Genomic DNA, 16,045 nt, shown 5'->3' on the forward strand with positions numbered 1-16,045 from the left:
CAGTTTGGTTCGCGCACGAACACGGTTCTTTGGTGCAACTCGCCTGTCTCTGCCTGTCACCACCACCACCTCGTCATCTCTCCACCACGCACAACCACCAACACCTTGCGATCATTGTCGATTGGAATACCAGTCGACTTTTTAACGACAAGGGCCACTGGATTCGTCAACTTGTCATCGTGTCCATATCTCTTCAGCTGTTCGGTGCAAGGATCCGCAACCTGAAGCCCACTTGCTTCTGTGCGCACCGTCCTGTCAAACCAGGTTCCCTCCTGCTCCTTTGAAACGCATCCGACACCGGCTACACACAAATGTGAGCAAACACCCACAACACACATTATCCCCACGTTTTAGCCTTAACCCCAAGCATGTGTCCCAGGCCTGTCTGGTTGGCAGGAAGGATGGTGCCTGTGAGTCTCGTCGTGCAGAATGAGCGGCTATGCGCTCTCGTTGGGCATTCCTGCTAGGCTTGGGCTGTATCATATGAGCAGCAACCACTTCTGTTTGATTGCTGCATCTGCTTCATTCAAATATTGATTCTACATTTCGCTGACGTTTAGTCTTGGTAGCTGACCATATCGCACGGTCACAGTTCGTCGGATTACCAGCGTTGATCTACCTGCGTTGATCTCGTTTTCGTCTGATTTCCAGTCCAACTCCCGCTCTCTCAGAGTTTAAGCGGTTACGGTCCTTACATTACCTATCATTCTGCGATGCGAAACTTGAATTGATGGAAGGAACCTTCTAAAGACGGCAATTTTCGTCACACCTTAGCCTACCAGGCACTACGACACCTCCCAGCCACTGCTGTTGACCGAGCAGAGCATCACCTTCACGATGAACCGATTCAAGACCAAGAAGAAGGGCAAGGATGACGCAGCGTCCGCGCGTCCGTCCCTCGAGTCCGAGTCTTCTTTCTCCCTTTTCGGACGGAAAAAGAAATCACAAGAGCAGGAAGAGAAGAAGGAAATCGACCTGGCAACTGCATTGCCCTCGAGCGACGATTTCCGCACGAGTCTCCTGATGTCCGGACTCTCGGCTCGCTTCTCTATGCTCCGCGAACAGGATGACCCCAGTACCAAGATCGGCAAAGCCAGCGATGACAGCGTGTTGCTACCCAAGCGACACTCGAGACTAAATGACTTCAACTTCGGCTCTGGTGGAACTCTTGGTGATATCGCCGAGGTTGAATCTATCAAGGCACCACCTTTCCTGCGTACTGACTCTACTGCTTCCGAGGATTCCAGCTCAATTTTGACTAGGGCACGGCCTACAGAGGGCAATGTCATGTTCGGCGGAAGGCAGAAGATTTACAAGATCGCAGTTGGCTCTTCCTCATCTAGAAATTTAGGTGACGGTATGAGCGGCCGGGCGCTGTATGGTGACGATCTGGCCATGTCTGCATTCCAGAAATGGAGACTGGCTGAAAAAGATCAGGACCGAACTCACCTCAATGGGGAAGACAACGACATTCATGGTGAGGAGGTAGGCGACGAGTCAAAACAAGTCGAGGACTCGCCCTTCGCGACAAGGGCAGAGTCTCCATTGCCTCAGGGCTATAACAAAAAACGTGAGACGTCCTCAACGACTTCTTCGACTCCCTCTGGCGGGCGCAACTCGACTGCTGCCACCTCCGTCGTCTCGCAGCCTACCACGCTTCATTCGCAACAAACAACTGCGGCATCCTCAGCTACCTCCACGCCCGCTCTAGAACGACATGTCACACGGACAAGGAGACTCTATGAACAGGGATTGACGCAAGATCTACAAGAACAGCAACACTCCGTCCTGTCGAGGGTCGACACTCTAACTCGCCGGCCTGTAGGAGTGCGGACTCCGGACTTGGGACAGAATTCGCCGTCCCCGACGATGCACTCTTTTTCCGACCGCTTTGGGGAGCGTCGGACCATCTTGTCCAAGGGTAGCGCCCCAAACTTGAGGTCCATGAGCCCACCAACTACCGGATCCTCAATCGGCACATTGGACCTCAACACCAAGGCGTCAAATGCCATTGACACGAAAACATCTTTCCTGTCGTCTCCACCCCTGAGCCCCCCGATCAGCGATCATAGTGCCAGTGATCAAACGAACCTTGCCATTCAACCGAGGGATGTTGGCAAGGCAACTGCCATGGGCGTCTTTCAGAGACCAGCCCAGCCGTATGATGACTCCCGGTATGCTGAACGACAGCTCCAACTGAAACAAGGCCGAGAAACTCCAACCCAGCGCTCCCGAAAAGACTCGAGTACATCATTCACCTACTCTCGGTCTCAGTCAGTAGCCTCCAACCGACAGCAGGATGCAGATATCAAGGCCTCTCCCATGTCAACTCAGAAGGAAGGCTCCGTTGAAGGCTCCCCTCGAGCTGATCCAGTCGAATCACCTATTTTGAATGATCTTGTCCACCAACCAGCCTTCTCTCCACAAGTCAGGGTAGAACGACCAGCCGATCAAGACCACCCAGCTTTACGCGGTTCCGCTATCCCAACACCGCTCTCTATCCCAGAACAACCTAATGAGTCGCAATCGCCTCTCAGTGGTCATACTGATCTGCTCAACGTCAGACCCAAACAAGTCATGCTAGGAGACTCGCCCACTCTGGGACCAACCTCCGGACTGGGTGGTTTGGTTCGGCAACACTTGCGTACTGAAAGTGACGTTTCGTCCATTTTTGGCGTTCAGGAGAACCCGGAACCAATGACAGCAACGAAGAGCCCATGGGAGGACCAAGACTGGACAACATCCAGCGGCCAGGAGAGCGAGCGCAGTCCTCGCGTACAGCCAACATTGTCTTCCCACCACGAGGAAGCACCTAGGTCCAGCGATCGCAGCAAGCCAGGCAGTCTCTCAGAGTCGCCGCACTCTCCAGATGAGGAAGATGAATTCGCCAATCAGTTGGCGAATGCGCGGCGCCGTGTCAGGGAAAAGCTTACTTCCTTTGTTGAGACCGACAACACTCTCTCCATGTCACCGCAGTCGCCACCAGATTCAGCTCGAGACTTGCCTCCACCATCATCTCGCTCGAATCCCCTAGGGATTCTGAGAGGCAAGGGCAGCCGAGGCTCATTGATTGACCGAGGTCGGGACGCCACATCCAGGCCCAACAAGATGAATGGAACAGGCGCGGTAACAATGCCAACCCCTCCAAGTTCTGTAAAGCAGGACTTCGACGAGCAGGATCGCAGGACGCCGGTCGAGATCAAGGAACAGCCTGAAGAAGAGGACGGAGACGCGGAACTAAAGGAGGAAGCCAACGCACATCCTGGCCTCCGTGCGTTCAGGCAGGCGAGGCGCGAATTGCAGAAGCGCAAGGAGCTCGAAGCTATGGCGAGACACTCGCCACGCAATGGTCAGTCCACGAACTCGCCTGCCCCAGAGAAAGGCGTCCACGACCTCGCCCGTACACCTAGTAGGGAACATCAGTCTGCCAAGTTTGGCCAGCAGCGAAAGTTCAGTGAGGAGCATAGCAATACAGGAGTGCCACAGCCACCTCCTCGGTCACAGACGAGAACTGCAAGAGATCGAAGCGGCTCTGAGGACAGTGCTGGCCAAAGCCGATCGCGAAGCAGGCCGGCGCAGAGGTCGAGAGAGAACACGATTTCGCCCGATAATCAGAAGCTCAATACGACAACAGCACTCAGACCCAAGCTACGCTCCCCCGGCTTGCCAGGCACTGATATCCGACGCTCGCCTCATATGCCCCCGATGAGGTCCGCTACCAGTGGAGCACAGTCGGTTGTGCCTGGCCCATTCCTCGACAGGACCAATTCTGGAACTAATCTAAGAGCCCTACCCCTCCGGACAGGTAATGAGCCATTGTCCGCTGGAGCTTCGCCGCGTTCTCCTCGGAGCGGGCCGTTTGAGCAAGCTCGTGGCGTCTTCTCGCCTACCGAGACAACTGGATCAGCACCTCAAACACCAACGTACGCTCCCCCGAGGAGGCCTTCGATCGCACAATCAAGCACGACAACGAGTACACTCAATGATTCAATGAAAAGGGTCATTAATAAGAGCGATATTTCGGAGCCAACATTTATCATGTCAACGAGCCGAGTCCCGACCATGTCTGTTACAGACGCTCGAGAGGCCAGATCTCGAAGCCAGTCCAGGTCAAGATCAGACAGCAATGCCAACGGTGGCTCGCCACCACCACTGCCTCCAGTCAATCCCAGGCGCAAGCGTGAGAGCTCTCGGACGCGGACTATCATCAACGGACTAATGGGTCGTAACAATCCTGAGGCAGATGACACTGCTCTCAGCATGAGCACGCCCCATTTGCCTTTGGCAAGGCCGCCAGTGGCCCCGTTCGCGGACTCGTCAACCGAAGACAGAAAGAGTGCCTTCTCAGTCAGCGACGATGAGAAGCAAGGACCTCGCAAATTGCTGAGGAAAGCCAGCTCCGAGGTCAAACTCGATGCTCGGGCCAGTATCGCCCCGCCTCAGGTTGCGGTTGGACCGCCAGCTGGAAGAGCCGTGATCACATCCACTATGCGCGGCCCTTCGCCCAACATGCCTGGTGGGATGTTCTAAACAATTCGCCGTGATCTGTGTACCCAAATCTATTCATAATCCAAACAAGGAAAAAACATACGGGATCCACGACAGCAATTTGTGGTCCACAAATAAACAGTTCAACCGATTTCTACGGCACGGCACGGCATGGGTGGCGTCGATTTTTGCTTTTCATAAAAGGGCCTATGAGACTGAGATACCTATTTGTATAGTACGCTAAAGGACATCTTGGCCTTTACTCTTCATTTCCTTGCTTCACTTAATGGACACTCCGGGTGTTGCCTTCGCACCGGTTGGCGCGGGTCCCGGAACCAGGGGAGTTGGGACATAGGACAATCAGGAGCAGAGTGGTCACTGTCTTTCGGATCGGTTTTAGCCCATTTGTCGGCTCGAGGAAGTGTGAAAGCCTTACAGGTGGGGCGAGGCACACAGGATGAAGCGCATATCGATACCACGTCTTAACTTCTATTGCTTCGGACAGGTGGCCGAGGTGCCCGTCAAGCCACGAATATGCTGCGAGGCCGAGATGGTCATAATTCTTATTTAGTAGTTGCTAGGGCACACGAATCCAGAGAATTTGTGTACATGCTTAGTTAAAGACCTCCTAGGCGTCTATTTGTTCTTTCGCTCCTATCATTGTCTGCTTATATTCGTGCGAGCAGTGAACATCGCACGGTCTTTGCGTCGCTGGTGCGAGGGCACCTGAATTCCTAGATTGCCTTATGGCACGGCCGGCCTCATCGACACGTTTTACGGAAAGTAAGTTGGGCCTCAGCGGTGGAGGTGGTATCTTCCCCAATTTGCTCCGTCGACGGTCAATACGCCCTTTTCCTTTGCCGCCGACATAAGCCCAAGAATCCAAAACAGGCAAGACGTAGCAGCTTTCTAACACTCCGCGTGGGGCGGTTAGTTCCGAGGTATCTTATCGTCTATGCCTCTCGTATATTAATTCATTCGTAGAAAGCTAGTCAGACTCTGAATAGACAGGGCCTCTGCGAGAGTCAATTCTTCTGCAGCAAAGCGAGCCTCCACGCAATCCCAGCGTCTCATCTCATTATGGCGGCGGCTTTTATTCGTCCTTACAAGTCCTCAGACTTTGCTGCAACCGCACACATTGTGAGCAAAGACTCTTCCAGCGTCTCACCTGTTCCTTTCCTTCCCTGACTATGGCCACCCAAGACACCTGACGTTCCATCACACGAACCCTCCCACAATACACCCGCGCTGACCACCCGTGACGAACCAAACAGTGCCGAGCGACCCTGCCCCCAACCCTGGCGGCGTCGGAGCCAGCCACCCGCCTCGCGCCGTACATCTGGACGCACCAGTACACGCTGCTCTCCCCAGCGACCTGCTTCGTCCTGGACGACGGCTCCGGCGCGGCGGTGGGCTACGTCATCGGCTGCGCGGACGTGTTCGCCCTCGCGGACGCGTACCCGCGCTACATAAGCGAAATCCTCGCCCCCGCGGAGACCTCGGGCGTGCCCGTGCCGAAGCAGCTCGCGCGCCTGGAGCCGTGGCTCGTGCCTGGTGATGGCGGCAAGGGGGGGATCAACGAGGAGTGCCTCGCGCAGATGGCGCATAGTCCGCGGTGGTTGTTGCTTGAGGGGGTGCAGGGCAAGGCGGAGCTTGTGAGGGATTTCAGGGCCACGATGCATATTGATTTGCTGGAGGGGTGGCAAGGGAAGGGGTGGGGGAGGAAGATGATTGAGAGGTTCATGGCGAGCGTGAAGGATGGTGTTGAAGGGGGTGAGGGCTGGCTGGATTGTGGGAAGGGAGTGCATATCGGTGTGGCTGGAGAGAATAAGAAGGTGGTGCCGTTTTATGAGAAGGTTGGGTTTAGAGTGTATGAGGGTGGTGAGAGGGAAGGTGGGAATGTTTGGATGGTGTATGATCTTGGTTGATCAGGCAATTGATATTGAGAGAACGCTGTCGGTGGCTTCAGCATTTCGGTGGTTGAGAACCAGAGGACTGTGGAGATGTCTCATGCAAACAGTCTGTAAAAGTCACGCTCAAATGAGAATAACATCCTGGAATGTCTTATGAGACATTAAATCATTTGTAGCAATTGCCTAAGACTGATAACCCTTATCTGATGGTGCGAAGTGACCATGTTCCTGACATATCGCAAGAAATCGAATCGTCCTCTGCTGTAGAATGCATATCACTTCAAGAGGATGGATCCCTCGGCATTTGACGAGGCAAGAAACTTACACAGTTCTTCTCTGTTTTCCTACTCAGGGCAGATCAAAGCGCTGCGCAATCGATAGTATTCCCATACCATACTGGGACAGAATCTTGTGTAGGACTTCCTTGAGCAGTTGAAGACTCCAGGAAAATCTTGAACCTGTATTTATTTACCGTGGGCTGTCGGTTTTCATGCATCTATAGCTCTCCTAAGTCCTTTGGGCATCAGATTCCTCGAATATTGGCCAGACTCTACAGTGAGTATTTTGGCTCCAAGGAACCCCGCCCCCCCTTTCTGGGTTTGTCGTACTCGGAGGGCCTCCTACGACTGTTGTACTAATCGATCCTCGAAGTGTGAGTAGTGACGAGGTCGACTCTCGCGGGATGACTGCCCTTGTGTCACTCACTGCTAACGTCGGCCATCGAGCCCGATTCAATCTCACGTTGGCTGTGTTTGCTCCATGATGTGACGAGGCTCTCGAATTCAGTCACACCAATCTTTCATGCAATATATATAGCCGCCACTTCTGTCTAGTCCATTCTCTTCTCTCTCTCCTAGTCTTCCCCCAAAAAAATCTCACCACAGTCAACAGTACAAAAGTCAACTAGAAGAACAGACTAGTACTTTATCAACATGAGCCGAACTATGACCTGCCCAAACTGCGGGCTTGTTCATCATGGAGAACACGTTTTTGATTGCCAGTACTACGAGGGTAACCCGCGGCCAGATGAGCCCAAGTCGGGGTTGAGGCCGTGGAGGAATGGAGGCAGGCTGACTCGAGAGTACTGCCAGGGGAGACCGAGGGAGTGGGACTACATAGGTTGATCCAAAATACAACAAGTCAGGAAGGTGAGGTAGAGGAGATTCCGTGTCGTGTGTTCAAGATAGGCAAGAAGTAAGCATTTAGGCATTGAATAAATTAAGATTCAAAACGAGTCGTCACAAGTACTGCCGTGATTCCTGCTTTCGTGCTAACGTATCGCCTTTTTCGTTGATCTATCAACGAATGTCGCATTCCGTGTTCAAAATGATTAAATACGACTCATCGGAATTGATTCGTATTAGCAAAAGCAGATCTACGGAGGTGCAAAACGCGATGTCGCACGAATCGAGGAAGTCAAGAGCACGGGCGGTACGTGAAAGCTTAGAGTCGCTTTCATCCGAAGATGCATGCACCAGGCACCGCCGTTGCGCATGAAATCCTCGGGAGATGGCGGTCCGGGGATGAACGACAATTCGAGCCGGTGACGGGGCTGGGCGTTGGGAGGCCAGCCCGGCCGGGAGAGCACGCGCCAAAGTCTACGGGACAGATATGAACTCGTATTGATTTGGAAGCCATGCTGGGACTATACGGAACGGATCGTCCCGCACACTTCATGGCTCGGAACGCAGTGATGTGTAGCCAGAATGGTTCAGTCATTTGGGGGCGAGAAGTTTATCCACACGGTGGTCGAGGTCGTTCACAAGCCAGTCCGGACATTGCTTGAAGATTGCAACCTGGCGACGACGTATCGGGTTTTCTCGCCGCACAGGCATATCTCACCGGCTTTAGTTTTTACTTCCGCGAACAATACACGGGAAGACTTGAAACTCAGCGAGTCGAAGAGGAAGTTTATCGTGCCGCTCTGATGCAGGTACTCTGCACGCACAAAGTTTCCCAGGCTTGCGCGGCTGTCATGTCTGTCGTCGGTGGCCGGGGTAGTTAGGTAGACTTGAAGTCGGCTGAAGTCGGAGGCAAAGCACGTTTCAAGGTCTCCAAACGGGGCCGACTCCTAATGCCAAGTGCCGGGTGAGCGGAGTGAAGGTGAGCGAGGTGGACGCTGCTTGGCATCTGGGGTTGCCGAGACCAGCGAGCTGGACCTGGACCTGGACCTGGACCTGAGGGGGGATCGACAATGGGCGGGATTGCGGGATGGGTGATGTCAGATAGGGAATATCTCGGACTGAGGATGATGAAGCGGCCGCGATACCAGGACCAGACGAAACTTGGCAATGCAGCTGTGACAAGTCGCTATGGGGCCGAGGGCAGTCTGAAGAGTCTGAGTGGCCTTGCAGCCTGCAGGATGCGTCCCGGTTCTCTGGCTCAGCTTGGCGGTGGTTCGCCAGGCCCATGACTCTGTTCGTGAGCATCTACATAGTACATAGTATCTGCACCAAGAATTTGCTTGGTACATTTATCGTATTGGTTCAGGCCGGGCCAGGATATGTGTCCAGGCCAGCCAGTCAGGTCGACAACCCCGTCAGCATGATTGACATCGTGATTCAAGCCGAGCCCAAATGCCGTTCCCATCTCGTAAAAGACACGATCTATTACGGAACTCATTATTATAGTGCGCCCGTCTAGAAACGGCAGGCCCCCTATCTTATTTGGAAGGGACGATAATATCTCGGGTGGCCGCTGCCCTGGGGGTTGCGAGGGTGGGTGGGGCCGCCGTCACCCCCCTGTCAGTGCGGGGTTAGCATGTGTAAGTGACAATGCAGTGGGGCAGTGCTCCCGAGCTGTCTTCGTGTTTGCTCCCGACTTATTATCGTGGGCATAATTCCGGCCGGACCAGCAGGTAGCCTGAGACCAGACCGAACTATGCCCAACTTTTCGCATCGAAATTGGCCCAGGAACTGATGGAAACCGTGAAAAGAAAGCAGAAGCAGAGACCGACAACTCGTCGTGGGGGGAGTGAGGGAGGGACGGAGTCAGCAGGCAGGTGGGTGTGTGTGTCTGAAATCTGGACTGCCCTGTGGGGGAAAATGCTTAGCCTAGGCCTGCTTGGGGATTTCTGGGGAAGAGCCAGGGCAAGGGGGCAGCCGCTAGCGGGTCCCGCCAGGCGGCTCACGTCGCCCGCTCGTGGCTGTGGTTCTGGTTTCTGGTTTCTCCAAGATCTTCCTCCAGATTGTAACCCCCCTTGCCCCTCTACCGTACCCCTCCTACTCCAGAATAATGTCCGGGAACGGCAAGGGTCGGAAAGTCTTCTATGCAATCATCGCTCATCCAAAGTCTCGAAATCAAAAAACCCATCGAATTCAACTCGTGGGCTTCCGATAGGACCCGCCTCGGCTAAGTTCCGCATTTGGTGTCATTGCATTTCCGTTGCATTCAGCCCTGTTCACGTTGTGCAGCGACTGAGCAACAGTGCAACTGTCTGCGACTGTGTTACTGTCACAGGCGCAGGTCTGTGTCTGTGTCTGTGTCTGTCTGTCTGTCTTTCTTTCTTTAGAGAAGATCAGCGTAACAGCGTCTGTCTGCCTTTGGAATTCTACAGGCGAATGAGGTGTCTGCAGCAGGTGTATAATAGCACAATAAATGTCTAATTCTGGAAGTCAGCATGGGGGAGGAAGGCCGCCCCTACCCGGCCCATTACCTTCGTTATACTACCCTAAGGCATGTGCATGATGTAGGTATGCGTAGCTGGTCTGAATTTAGAAGGCAACTGCGGCTCCTGTGTGTGAGTGGCAAGGCGCCAATGGCAGCTTCTTAATTTGATTTGCTGCAGATCATCGATCAGGCCTGCATCGTGCTGTCCCGATCGGAAACAACGTCGGCCCAGAAGTCAACCCTGTGCCTGCCTGCCTCCGTCTGCGTGCCTGCGTGCCTGCCTCCTGTACCTGTACCTGTACCTGTGTCTGTGCCCGTGCCTGCGAGGCATTCGTGAGCGAGGGTGAGGGAAGTGAGGGAGACCCTTTCCGAGGCCAAGGTTTTGCCCGCTTCCCCATTTCCCCATTCCCCCATTCCCTCGACCCGGCCAGACCGTTTCTCCCCTAAACCTCACCCAGCACACGACACACGACACACGACACGACCCGAACGTCCACACTACCAGTACCACTCCCTCCCGTGCACACACACCCACGTCCCAGTTGCTACTGCCGTCTTCCTTGTCTGCTCGCCCGCCCCCCTGGCCCACATCCAGCTCCGGGGCGTCTAGAAATGACGACGCAAGGCCGTCACGCCTCTCCCGAAGCTTGCAGGGGTGTCTGATGGACTGCTCCGGCTGGTTTTCGTCAACCGGCAACCCAAACAGCCCCAATCACCACCTTCAAGGCCTCTCTGGCCAGTGGAATGCGGTCGTCAAGCTTTAAAGGCTCCACCAAGCCAAATCCTATATATCCTCGGCTCCAGGCGCTATCCCATCGTGGACCCTCAGCTGGAATAACTCGGCCCCAGTTTCAACCCGTAACCGTGCTCGACTCGCCCAAGACTGGATCCAACCCGCATCCTTGGTGGACTCGTCACTTTCACAAGCCTCCAACTACACACACAACCCTGCCAAAACTACAGTCTAGCTTCCTTTGCCCTGATTCACCCATCCGCCGAAATCATACAAGAACCATGGCTCCCTCCCAAGATCCTGTTGCGAGAACTGCTTCTCCCTACACAGATCCTAAAGTTCAAGGCCCTCGTGCTCAGATTCTATCCTCCGGTACTCAGTCAGATCTTCGCAAAAGTACGTTTACACATTCTCCATACCTACACTCCTCCTCCAAGTCTAGCTTATGCTGAAATTTTGTCCATAGTGATTGCCAACACCGTCAACAAAACCGGCCTCCACCCTAGTGGTGTGCAGTAAGTCTGCCCTCTTTCGCGATTTCTTTCCATATTGGACAACCCAGCTGACATTCTTTCTCTACAGGCCACACCGTGAACACACCGAACTTGGTATGGCACCCACAGTCTTGCCAGTCTCTCGACACGCGACAATTCTACAAACCAGAGGCAAGCAGGCTAACCAGTGGCACAGAGGAGGAACTGCATGAGAAGGCGCACATTGACTACGACCGCGTTGCAATTGTATGTTGGGAACAGCCTCTCCGTACGACAATATCTAGAGCCAGACGCTAACAGGGCGTCACAGATTCCCAACCCTTCAGTTGCCGCTCTCTACGAAGATGCTCTTGTGTACGAGCCCGGCTCAGCCATTTCATCTTCCGGTGCCCTGACTGCATACTCGGGCAAGAAGACTGGCCGTTCACCTCTGGACAAGCGAATTGTGCAAGAGCCCGGTTCAGAAAAGGACATCTGGTGGGGTCCAGTGAACAAGCCCATGAGCACAGACGTACGTTTTCCTTTTTATGGAATTACCTCCTTTTTTTTCTTTGTTATGGCATCAAATCCACCGTCCTGGCTGTTTTACTGTTTGGTCACACGACCTGTTTGCTGCCCGTGACAAACCCCTGCTCTGTCGTCACGAGCCTCGTGGGAGCGACGGGAGCCGCAAAGCAGCCGTGGAAATGACTGCTTGTCGTGCACAAATCAGGCAAACGTCATTGGCAATTCCAAGGCCCCACAATGCATACCCTCTTTTCCCACCTGTATTGCTCAATTGCGGTTGCTCGGCGCAAAAGTTGCTGGATGCCACTTTTGAAGGGCGGCTCGTTCTCCACATGCCCCTCGTCACTGAGATCAACAGTGCAACCCCTCGGCCCAGTTCATGCACCCCGCTTATTCCACAGCCGAAACCCGCCCCCACTTCTGCAAGGCGCTTCCTGCGTTTCCCGTCTCCCGCTCTCACATCCGGACAGCCGGGATTAACGAGAAGCACAAGACTAACACGTGATTCGCTCAACAGGTCTGGAAGATCAACCGCGAGCGTGCTGTCGACTACCTCAACACCAGAAGCCGAATTTACGTCGTTGATGGATTCGCAGGATGGGATGAGAAGTACCGCATTCGCGTGCGGGTCGTCTGTGCCCGTGCGTACCACGCTCTCTTCATGCGCAACATGCTCATCCGCCCTTCGCGTGAGGAGCTGGAGAACTTCCACCCCGACTACACAATCTACAACGCCGGTTCCTTCCCAGCAAACCGTTACACTGAGGGTATGACTTCGGGAACCTCCGTCGCCATCAACTTTGCGGAGAAGGAAATGGTCATTCTCGGCACTGAGTATGCTGGTGAGATGAAGAAGGGCATTTTCACTGTCCTCTTCTACGAGATGCCCATCAAGCACAACGTTCTCACCTTGCACTCCTCCGCAAACGAGGGCAAGGACGGTGATGTCACCCTCTTCTTTGGCCTGTCTGGCACTGGAAAGACCACACTCTCTGCCGACCCCAACCGAGCCCTGATCGGCGACGACGAGCACTGCTGGAGTGAAAATGGTGTCTTCAACATCGAAGGTGGCTGCTACGCCAAGTGTATTGGACTTTCGGCGGAGAAGGAGCCTGACATTTTCGGTGCCATCAAGTTCGGCTCTGTCCTCGAGAACGTCGTCTTCGACCCAGAGACCAGGCTGGTCGACTATGATGACTCCACCCTGACAGAAAACACTCGATGTGCTTACCCTATCGAGTACATTGAGAACGCCAAGATTCCTTGCCTTTCGCCAAGCCACCCAAGCAACATCATCCTCCTCACCTGTGATGCTCGCGGCGTGCTGCCGCCAATTTCGAAGTTGAACAGTGAACAGATCATGTTCCACTTCATCTCTGGCTACACCTCCAAGATGGCTGGTACTGAGGATGGTGTTACCGAGCCACAAGCTACCTTCTCGTCCTGCTTTGCCCAGCCCTTCCTGGCGCTGCACCCCATGCGCTACGCCAAGATGCTGGCGGACAAGATTGAGCACCACAACGCCAATGCCTGGCTGCTCAACACCGGCTGGGTGGGTGCTGGTGCCGCCCAGGGTGGCAAGCGTTGCCCCTTGAAGTACACCCGCGCCATCCTGGACGCCATCCACTCTGGTGAACTCGCGAAGGTTGAGTATGAAAACTACGACATCTTCAACCTGCAAGTACCCAAGTCTTGCCCTAATGTTCCGTCTGAGCTCCTCAACCCGGCTAAGGCCTGGACTGCCGGTGGAGACAGCTTCACGCAGGAGGTCACCAAGCTCGGCAAGCTCTTCAACGAGAACTTCAAGAAGTACGAGTCAGAGGCTACCCCGGAGGTCATCAAGGCCGGACCCGTGGTTTAAGGCTCGTCGCTGCCTGACCCCACTAGTTCTTTCTGAACTTCGACCTGTCCATATTTCTTCCTATCTTCTGTGTGGGAGTGACGTTTTGAGCACGCACATTCATCACAGCATATGACTTTGTGGCTTTCCTTTTTATTAGAATGAGCGATCACCTATCAGAGACCCGCAACGAGCACACGCGCTCCACGCGATAGGTCCAATGATACCACAACCGGGTTAAACACGGATTGAGTGTACTTATACACTGCATTATTCTGAGGCCCAGCAACGAGCACACGCGCTCCGCGCTCCGCGGCTGCATTACCGGCAGACAAGCATGCCAGAGACGGTTCTGAGGATTGATAGTACTCAAAAGGGATCGGCAATCGATACCTAAGTAGTTGAGAATAAGAATGAGAATGAACTGAGTAAAATTCTTTCACAAGATTTGATTGTGAACTTGTGCGTAGTAGTTCTATGATGCTTTAGGTATCACCGGTTAGTATCATTCACGTCAATCTAAAGAATGAGAGCATGCCGTGCGCACAAGTCGAAGATTATAGTCTATGTAAGATTGGATGCAGGTGGTCACGTCTCTCATAGCGATAGTGCCTCTAGTGCTTACAGTTACTTGCACATATAAGAGGACACGAGGTGAACCTATAGAAATAGTGTTTAGACCCTTACCATACCTTGTGGATGACTGCACTTTATTTGACTTGTTCAACGGGGGTGTCGTGATGAATAAGCGCCCGTAGGTTGTAATCCCACGAGATGGTATTCTACTACGCATTCACAAACGAACACGATGGTGGGCGGTCTCTGAGCAGCAGGCTGTCACACTCTATTGTTCTTGCGGATCTGGTAGCCCTATTATGATCACGCAACCTCCTCACGTATATACCTCCAACATCACCATCCCAGCAGCCAGTCGTCTCAACCCCGGGTCTTGGTACAAATTATCCAGTTCAAGTCAGCCACAGGCGGCAAATGGCACTCCCTCCCGCTGCGCACCTCCCACCGGCCCAGCTCCTTCTCATCGACACCACACGTGCGCAGCAGCGCCTCGACCTCGTCCGGGGTGCGGGTGCGCAGCGCCGAGACCCAGCCGTCAAAGACCAGCACGAAGGGCAGCACGGGCACGGCCCAGCACCAGAACAGCGTGGCCGGGCTGCGCCAGCGCCACGCGTACAGCGGCGCCGACAGCAGCACGCCGACGCCGAGCAGGCAGCAGGCCAGGAAGGCGCGCACGGAGCGGTCCTGCAGCTCGAAGATGGCGAAGCCGTCGGACGTCCGCACCGTGTTGGCGAGGATGCGCCGCGCCAGCGGGTCGTCGAAGTGGTGGAAGGCCAGGTTGAAGAGCCGGAAGTGCTTCTTGCCCTGGCCGACGACCGAGTCCGGGAGGGCCCTGTCGAGGTGGCTGGTCAGCAGGTCCGGCGGGGCGTCGGACGCGTCGATGGACTCGGGCGAGAAGTGCATGTTTGGCGAGCGCGAGGCCGCCTCGGTCCAGTTGGCGATGTGCGGGTGCAGGTCTGTCAGGACGAAGTGGACTGGCTCCTTGGATCTCGTCTTGCTGTTGCCGTTGGTGGGGTCTCCTGCTGATCGCTGCTGCTGCTGCTTGATGTCCTTGTTGATGTGCCTCTCGATGCTCGGGGTGGGCCCGCCGCCGCCGGCGCAGAAGTCAATGAACACATGGTCTGAGAGCTTGTCGCCGAGGTGGGCTTCCAGGAGCCGGGATACTATACGAGCTGGTGAGACGGGCTGGATATAGGGGATCTTGGAGTTCCAGGTCTGGGTGAGCGCGGCTTGGACCTTGCCGCGGAACCAGGGAGGGAACCTGGGGTGCGTTAGCTGGCTGGTCTTGGTGGTGCAGACAGGCATGAGCAGGAGTGAGGTTCAGGATGTACCATGGCTGGTCGTCAATCTCGAAGAGATGCAATCGTGGGACCCAGGGAGCCATGTTGGTGATAATGGCGCCGTGTCTTGCGAGTGTGAGATGTGTGTAGTCCTCGCTCTCACTCTTGCTGAGGTTCTCGTCAGGGTGGTGAACAAGGGGTTTTGTGCGTAAGTTCGAGTCGGGACTGCACCAATTTCGATTCTCCTGAATGGAGAAATCGAAGAGTGTACCTGGGAGAGAAGCCGCTCACTCAGAGCTGGGTTTCGACAGAGTGTTGAGAGGACGAGGGTATTTTGTAGTAGGCCTCGGGACGATGCAGCCATACATAGTACGTAATCCAACAGCTCCAACTCCTTGGAACGCTTTGCATCTGATCTACCACCTCAACCTCCTGTGCAAGCTTGTCTCAAGACTTGCAGGGGTAGGGGGGTTCGCAAGGAGAGTTGCAAGCTGCGCTGGGGCCGCCCAATCGGCACCGTTCCAAAACGCCGCAGGAGAATCGAACTGTGCGGCCCGCTCTCCTGCAAGGTCAGCACTCAATCGAATGGGCAGCATGCAAACATC

At 54.6% G+C, this 16,045-nt stretch overlaps 4 protein-coding genes across 4 annotated transcripts; 3 read left to right on the forward strand and 1 right to left on the reverse strand.

The window, feature by feature from the left end:
• Window positions 1-837: 837 nt before the first annotated feature.
• Window positions 838-4,530, forward strand: J7T55_004359 (uncharacterized protein; the record flags this gene model as incomplete). The annotated part of the gene is made up of 1 exon (XM_053132003.1): window positions 838-4,530. One exon carries the CDS (start codon window positions 838-840, stop codon window positions 4,528-4,530), a length of 3,693 nt encoding a protein of 1,230 aa, XP_052989972.1.
• A 1,038-nt stretch (window positions 4,531-5,568) lies between these two features.
• On the forward strand, window positions 5,569-6,668 carry J7T55_004360 (uncharacterized protein; the record flags this gene model as incomplete). Its single annotated transcript, XM_053132004.1, has 3 exons — window positions 5,569-5,628; window positions 5,763-6,261; window positions 6,619-6,668. 3 exons carry the CDS (start codon window positions 5,569-5,571, stop codon window positions 6,666-6,668), a joined length of 609 nt encoding a protein of 202 aa, XP_052989973.1.
• Window positions 6,669-11,024: 4,356 nt separating this feature from the next.
• J7T55_004361 (uncharacterized protein) lies at window positions 11,025-13,605 on the forward strand (the record flags this gene model as incomplete). The annotated part of the gene is made up of 6 exons (XM_053132005.1): window positions 11,025-11,139; window positions 11,210-11,258; window positions 11,326-11,351; window positions 11,434-11,483; window positions 11,548-11,748; window positions 12,262-13,605. The coding sequence occupies 6 exons, from the start codon at window positions 11,025-11,027 to the stop codon at window positions 13,603-13,605; spliced, it is 1,785 nt and encodes a 594-aa protein (XP_052989974.1).
• A 915-nt stretch (window positions 13,606-14,520) lies between these two features.
• On the reverse strand, window positions 14,521-15,544 carry J7T55_004362 (uncharacterized protein; the record flags this gene model as incomplete). Its single annotated transcript, XM_053132006.1, has 2 exons — window positions 14,521-15,421; window positions 15,492-15,544. The coding sequence occupies 2 exons, from the start codon at window positions 15,542-15,544 to the stop codon at window positions 14,521-14,523; spliced, it is 954 nt and encodes a 317-aa protein (XP_052989975.1).
• Between the last annotated feature and the right edge of the window lie 501 nt (window positions 15,545-16,045).

This window comes from Diaporthe amygdali (assembly GCF_026229845.1).
Source record: "Diaporthe amygdali strain CAA958 chromosome Unknown NODE_29_length_634662_cov_65_424859, whole genome shotgun sequence".
Lineage (NCBI taxonomy): Eukaryota > Fungi > Ascomycota > Sordariomycetes > Diaporthales > Diaporthaceae > Diaporthe > Diaporthe amygdali.